Genomic DNA, 7,494 nt, shown 5'->3' on the forward strand with positions numbered 1-7,494 from the left:
CATTGTTCAAAGAAACATTTTCTAAAGAAAACATAAACAAGCTGGGTCCGTCCCTCCGGGAATTTTTTAGCCCGTAGTTAAAATTAGAGGAGCTGAATTCCTGATGGTACAACTTCTTTACGATTATTAAGAAAAAGGGATTACCTTGCCCTTGATATCAAATAGGTAGGTAGGTATTATGGATATTATTGACAAAAAATAAATATTAATAGTGTGCTGCTGGCATAAGAGCTCATTGGTTTTGAAAGTAAGTAGCTACCACTTGAGTACCTACTTGAGGTCAATCTCTGTAATCACAACCTGATCGTTAATCAAATAGGTAGGTATTATGGATATTATTGACAAAAATATTAATAGTGTGCTGGCGGCATAAGAGCTCATTGGTTTTGAAAGTAAGTAGCTACCACTTGAGTACCTACTTGAGGTCAATCTCTGTAATCACAACCTGATCGTTGGTAAATTGATTTCTCAGGGATGTAGGTACCTAAATAAATTGATTTTTTCCCCAGACTAATAAGTTGATAAAATGATTTTAAGGCCTAGCCCGTTCGCCCCTAAACTGTCTTGATATTGTGATCAACTTATCTTGTGTTTCCCTGAACATACTTACGGCGTTGCTGGTGCAAGTTTCCGACAGAAGGGAGGTCCATGTTTGAACGCATCCTCCATACAATCTGGATACTCAATGAATGGAGTACCCCATCGCTTACACTGGTAATACTGACACCGCAGCTGAAAAAAGAAAGGACGAGATATCGATGAAATTCAATCAAAACGATGCCGTTGATGACGAAATTGTATTAGAACTGGAATCATGAGAATACTAAAAAGAGTTCAATGAGTGCGCAGATTTCACCAAGGCCAACCACTCACTATCAGGTAGAGCTAACAGGTACACCTGATCAGGTCCGCCTGATCAGGTCCGCCTGTCAGGTCTACCTCTGGTGAGCACACACACTATCGGTCTACCCGACAGGTACGGCTGAAAAGGTCCGCCTTGGCCTTGGCCTGGCGCACTGCCGTGCGCCTAGATTTCATAAACAATTTTGCAATTCCAGCCTATTTTCATGCTATTCCAGCCCTTTGATTTTATATTACTTACGATCAAATGCACACAATGGCCGAGAATTGCTATTATACAAAGTGTGCCTACAAATCCGGCTAGCATGCCGACAAATGTGAACCCGTGAGACATGGCCAAAATACCAGTGCCTAGAGATCCTTTCATCAAATGTACGAATGCTTCGAAATATCTGAAATAAAAGAAACACCCATTTGTAAAATTTGTATTTCTGATTAAGGAACGCGGTAGCGCTCCGCCCCGCCAAGTCAAGAAATTTTGACCGCCCTACTAGAGAACTAGAGATATCGGAAATAGGTACCTAGGAAGCTAGCCCAGTTAGCTGGTAGGGTAGCGCGTCTGCCTTGTAAGCGCTAGGTCGAATCCTGCCCGGGGCGGATTTTATCCTGAACGGATAAGATTCGTTCTCGGAACAGATGGCTTTATCCTATCCTGTCTTCCTTCTCTATTCGATTTCGGCACGATAAGATCTTAGCAGTTACAGTTCCCTCTGTCAAACCTCTTTAAAAAAAGGAAACCTTCTTATTTTCATAATGCAGGCACTTGTAGGTATCACGAAACTGAAAAGTTTTTTTTTGTTTTTTTTTTTTTTGGTTTAAAAATATGAGTGTTCCACCGCCGTTTTTATTTCGTAGCAATGAAACAACTGCTACATTAGACGCATGTGGCCTGTGTCGTAGCATGCCCATCCCGTAGTATGCCTCTCATCAGATGGGCGAGAAGAGACACAATACTTCCCATTTAGGTGCTGGCTCAACACGAGAACACCAGAAAGTAACCCGTTGAAATATTTGCAATCGAAAAACGAGTACAAATTTTTGTCGATGGTGGGATTCGAACCCGGGATTCGAAGTTGAGTTGTAAAGATCTATCTATCCGGTGGTACTTACGTTATACTGCCCGGGGCATCTATTCTCAATTTGGGATCGAATGGATCGAAATTGTCGGGAACATTTTTTCGAAGTTGAGTTGTAAAGATCGATCTATCCGGTGGTACTTACGTTATACTGCCCGGGGCATCTATTCTCAATTTGGGATCGAATGGATCGAAATTGTCGGGAACATTTTTGAAATTCTGAACGGAGGACGAAACTCGTTTGAATAGTTTGGGCTTCTCAGACACCGAAGTGTTTGATTCTCCTATCTCGTTGTCCATGGTCATTGGAGTATTTGGTTATCCGGTCAGACTGAGGTTGTGGGGACACCTGAAAAGAATCAGGGAACGTTAGGCCAGAATCTCACTATGAGGTAGATCTGCAGACCTTTTTAGCAGTACCTATCATTACCTGTTGTTTTACTTTCCTTTTTTACTTTATTGTCACTCTCTACTACCACCCATTAATTTACATTTACCTACCTTTTTTTTTCTAGTTAAGCAAGGTCTTTTTACTGAATTGCTAGTTGTATGTATCATTCTTTAACCCATCAAATATACGAGACCTTGTTTAGACTGCTGGGGTAAAGGGACTTTTCAGTCCTATTCGGGCCTGCGGACCTTTTCAGCAGTACCTGATAGTGAGTGGCTGTCCTTACTGAGATACACCACGTTAACACATTGATCGCCCAAGCGAAAATAGTGATGTTCACTCCCAGGCCCAAGCAAGATGTCTTACGGGGCCATCGGGTATAATCGCGTAAGACCTATGTGTCTTACGGGGCCGTACGTTATAATTCCGTAAAATACATACGTCTTACGGGGCCCGAACGGAAATGTTGGTGTAAGACGTATACTTCTTACATGGCGATCAAAGTGTTAAGCAGGTTTCACACATATGTATGTGGGATGATAATGTACGACATTTCCCTGTGAACCCTGCTCTACAATACAGAGAAACGCTGTTCTGAGTGTTACCAATCTCCTGGTCCGGGTGTCCAAGTATTTAGAGTCTTTTGAGATTGAGACCTTGTGGTTGGCAATAAGAACGTATACAGCGCTCATTCAAATCGTGCCGGAAAGATAACTAATTAACTGAACAGCCCCCAAATGACGTATGCCCCTAGTCCTTGAAGTCTCGAGAGTCCTTAGGGGTGAACATACTCAAAAAGTGTGTCAAGTAGGGAGTCGAGATAAAAACAAATTCGGTAATCACGTGAAGTAATGGGGATTGATGATAAAGTATGGTTTGTATGCGCGAGGTTGACACAATAGATAGAAATCCACGTGTTCCTTACGTGACCAGTATCGTGTGGTGGAAATCTTATTAGTAGGTTAGCGAGAAAAAAGATATGGACATATTTAAGCCTGATTCACACTATAGTGCCAGTCAAGGTCCGGTCACGGTCCGGTAACGGTCCGATCAAATGATTGTTGAAGGCAAGTAAATAGTGAGTGGCTGCCCTTACTGAGATACACCACGTTAAGCAGGGTTCACACTTATGTGGAATGATAATGTACGACATTTCCCAGTGAACCCTGCTCTACAATACAGAGAAACGCTGTTCTGAGTGTTACCAATCGCCTGGTCCGGGTGTCCAAGTATTTAGAGTCTTTTGAGATTGAGACCTTGTGGTTGACAATAAGAACGTATATACAGCGCTCATTCAAATCGTGCCGGAAAGATAACTAATTAATTGATCAGCCCCCAAATGACGTATGCCCCTAGTCCTTGAAGTCTCGAGAGTCCTTAGGGGTGAACATACTCAAAAAGTGTGTCAAGTAGGGAGTCGAGATAAAAACAAATTCGGTAATCACGTGAAGTAATGGGGATCGATGATAAAATATGGTTTGTATGGCGAGGTTGACACAATAGATAGAAATCCACGTGTTCCTTACGTGACCGGTATCGTGTGGTGGATATCTTATTAGTAGGTTAGCGAGAAAAAGATATGGACATTTTTAAGCCTGATTCACACTATAGTGCCAGTCAAGGTCCGGTCACGGTCCGATCAAATGATTGTTGAAGGTAAGTAAATGCGAGTGTACATGTACACATTAGACGTTCTAGTCAAGGTACGGTAACGGTCAGCTCACAGTCAAAATTTGGAACATTCTCGCGACGAATCTTTTTGATCAGATATGGACATTTTTATATGACCTCCGCTCCGGTCCGAGCTAGGTATGCAAACACTAGAGTTTAAGTTGCGTCCACCCATAGGCGACGGCCGTCGATCGACGAGATGAATCTATGTTGTCGAGGCAGTGTGGACGGTTTCAGTCGCCAGCTTGACGTCGATCGAGGGCCGTCCGTCAAGTATGTGTTTACATTACATAGCTTTTGGATTCCTCCAGTCGAATCTGACGCAGATCTGTATAACACTAGAGTTAAAGGGTGCATCCCAATATTAAAATTTCTATTAGCGCCAGGACAAATTAAGATATTGGTAGTGTCAGCGGTAGCCTGTGGGTTTGATTCTCACCCGGGGCGAATTTTATCCTCAACGGATAATATTCGTTCTCGGAACGGCTGGCTTTCTCCTATCCTGTCTTCCTTCTCTATTCGATTTTGGGAAAGACATTAGTTACAGTTCCCTCTGTCAAACCTCTTCAAAGAAAGAATTTTGGTCCAGAAGTCCAGAACCAAAATACAAAAAAGCTCGGTCTAATGCTGATCTAACGAAAATGATAAATGATCCGGTTAAGTCGAGTAGGTACCGTCTATAATTTTTCTGTTGTAGCCAATCTGTCCAAAGCTCAGACATACTCTTCGTCTTCGGAAACTTTGAACTTTCCGTTTTTACCAGCAGTGTTTTATTTAGTTATGCTTTTACCGACTTTTTATTTCATCTCGGTAATCTTTAGTTTTTAATTTTTAGTGTTTATTAAAACCCCAGGATGTGTTTTGATTGAAGAAGCAATGGGATTGACGGTATATGACCTCCGCTCCGGTCGAATCCGACGTAGGTCTGCAAACACTAGAGTTTAAGTTGCGTCCACACATAGGCGACGGCCGTCGATCGACGAGGTGAATCTATGTTGTCGAGGCGGTGTGGACGGTTTCAGTCGCCAACTTGACGTCGATCGAGGGCCGTCCGTCAAGTATGTGTTTACATTACATAGCTTTAGGATTCCTCCGGTCAAATCCGACCCAGATCTGTATAACACTAGAGTTAAAGGGTGCATCCCAATATTAAAATTTCTATTAGCGCCAGGACAAATTAAGATATTGGTAGTGTCAGCGGTAGCCTGCGGGTTTGATTCTCACCCGGGGCGAATTTTATCCTCAACGGATAATATTCGTTCTCGGAATGGCTGGCTTTCTCCTATCCTGTCTTCCTTCTCTCTTGGATTTTGGGAAATACCTTAGAAGTTACAGTTCCCTCTGTCAAACCTCTTCAAAGAAAGAATTTTGGTCCAGGACCAAAATACATATCACCATCAAAAAAGCTCGGTCCAATGCTAATCTAACGAAAATGATAAATGATCCGGTTAAGTCGAGCACCGTCTGTAATTTTTCTGTTGTAGCCAATCTGTCCAAAGCTCAGACATACTTTTCGTCTTCGGAAACTTTGAACTTTCCGTTTTTATCAGCAGTGTTTTATTTAGTTATGCTTTTACCGACTTTTTAATTCATCTCGGTAATCTTTAGTTTTTAATTTTTAGTGTTTATTAAAACCCCAGGATGTGTTTTGATTGAAGAAGCAATGGGATTGACGGCTATTCATGCTTTTATTCTGTGTCAAATGCTGTTTGCCATGATGATAGAATCTACTTTGGAATACACTAAGAACAAGGTAAGTGTTTTGAAGGTATTTGAAGGAAGGAAGGTACCATTACCATTATGACACCATTATTTAATAATTATTGGATGTGAGAAAATGTCCTCTGTTAACACTACTTGAATTATTATTAGATTTTTACTATTAGTAAAAATCCCTTCATAGTGAGTCATCTAAATTAGTGGAGATGACAAAATTCCATCTATTAAGTTAACTTAATTGGTGGATGTGATCATTGTCTCTTCTTATTTTTAATAAATCTTTTTAAAATTTGATAGAGAAAAAAAAATCTGGTAGGCTTAATGCCTACCAGATTTTTTTTCTTAAATTCAGAAACTTGAAGAATATAAAAGTTCCCACCCCTTTGAAATGAAAAGCAAGAAGAATTCTTACCACTGTCTAACTAACTTTAAAATAACTGTCTAACTAACTTTTTCCTGAAACTTTAAAATAAAGGTAACTAAAAAACCCTCTTCTAACCATTTTACTCACCAGTCCCGGTTGATATTTCACAAAGTTGTTAGTTCGCTCTCTGATTGTGTGATCTGAAACTGTATCTCCGTAGTTTCATAGCACCTGTGAACAATAATCCAGTTAAAAATTCAGCAAAACACTATCTACTACACCTGTTAACCAGAATCTACTTTGGAATACACCAAGAACAAGGTAAGTGTTTTGAAGGAAGGAAGGTACCATTACCATTATGACACCATTATTTAATAATTATTGGATGTGAGAAAATGTCCTCTTCCTCTGTTAACACTACTTAAATTTATTAGTAGATGTGTAAAAATCCCTTCATAGTGAGTCATCTAAATTAGTGGAGATGACAAAATCCCATCCATTAAGTTAGGTAACTTAATTGGTGGATGTGATCATTGTCTAGCTCTTCTTATTTTTAATAAATCTTTTTAAAATTTGATAGAGAAAAAAAATCTGGTAGGCATTAAATTAAATTCAGAAACTTGAAGAATTTAAAAGTTCCCACCCCTTTGAAATGAAAAGCAAGAAGAATTCTTACCACTGTGTAACTAACTTTAAAATAACTGTCTAACTAACTTTTTCCTAAAACTTTAAAATAAAGGTAACTAAAAAACCCCCTTCTAACCATTTTACTCACCAGTCCCGGTTGATATTTCACAAAGTTCTTAGTTCGCTCTCTGATTGTGTGATTTGAAACTGTATCTCCGTAGTTTCATAGCACCTGTGAACAATAATCCAGTTAAAAATTCAGCAAAACACTATCTACTACACCTGTTAACATATTACTCAGCAAAATACCATGACATGAAATTTCAGACAGAGGCAGTTATTCCAAGTATTTTACCTAGATATCGGAATTGTGTGGAAATGTGTGCAAAGTGACATGTGGACATGAAATTTACAATGAACAGGAACAATGTTATTTATTTTAAACCGCATGAAAAACAAGTTAGTAGCAATTTAATTTAAAGTTTTTTTTTTTCAACAGACAGTTTCACGTCTACACGTAGGTACCTACGATTTATTTTGCGAATGAATAAAGAATTATTACAGCTATAATAATGAAAAAAGCGTGTATCAGGCTTAACAACCAGAAAGTTATCTGTTAAATAGGCACTAATGAAAAATTTACATAAAATCACCCAGGTTTCGTTATGTTAGTCTACTCGGTATGTTAATAGATGACAGCTAGACCGCTCGGTGTTTATTCAATAGGTACCGGTATGTCTGTAATTTTCCTCCTAATATATGTAGTTACACATAGGTAATTTAAT

The 7,494-nt window shown here is 39.6% G+C and overlaps 1 protein-coding gene across 2 annotated transcripts; it reads right to left on the bottom strand.

Annotated features, from left to right (window-relative positions):
• Positions 1 to 592: 592 nt before the first annotated feature.
• LOC108253488 (proton-coupled amino acid transporter-like protein CG1139) lies at positions 593 to 6,943 on the bottom strand. 2 transcript variants are annotated; one of them, XM_017447554.2, is made up of 4 exons: positions 6,230 to 6,356; positions 2,083 to 2,286; positions 1,103 to 1,253; positions 593 to 732 (listed from the first exon to the last, which is right to left on the bottom strand). In XM_017447554.2, the coding sequence occupies exons 2-4, from the start codon at positions 2,241 to 2,243 to the stop codon at positions 607 to 609; spliced, it is 438 nt and encodes a 145-aa protein (XP_017303043.1). In that variant the 5' UTR covers positions 2,244 to 2,286; positions 6,230 to 6,356; the 3' UTR covers positions 593 to 606. The 2 variants fall into 2 exon arrangements, with proteins under 2 accessions (XP_017303043.1, XP_026685506.1); XM_026829705.1 differs by lacking the exon at positions 6,230 to 6,356 and adding an exon at positions 6,858 to 6,943 and having other exon boundaries at positions 605 to 732.
• Positions 6,944 to 7,494: the final 551 nt, after the last annotated feature.

This window comes from Diaphorina citri, unplaced genomic scaffold, assembly GCF_000475195.1.
Source record: "Diaphorina citri unplaced genomic scaffold, Diaci psyllid genome assembly version 1.1 scaffold1934, whole genome shotgun sequence".
NCBI classification, from domain to species: domain Eukaryota; kingdom Metazoa; phylum Arthropoda; class Insecta; order Hemiptera; family Psyllidae; genus Diaphorina; species Diaphorina citri.

Bases quoted from the DNA above. Each gene is read 5' to 3' on its own strand.
- LOC108253488 (XM_017447554.2), bottom strand. From the start codon at position 2,243: ATGACCATGGACAACGAGATAGGAGAATCAAACACTTCGGTGTCTGAG. The intron at 1,254-2,082 runs GTAAGTACCACC...CTTTTATTTCAG, and splicing joins GATGCCCCGGGCAGTATAAC to ATATTTCGAAGCATTCGTAC. The intron at 733-1,102 runs GTAAGTAATATA...TTCTTTTTTCAG, and splicing joins GCCATTGTGTGCATTTGATC to CTGCGGTGTCAGTATTACCA.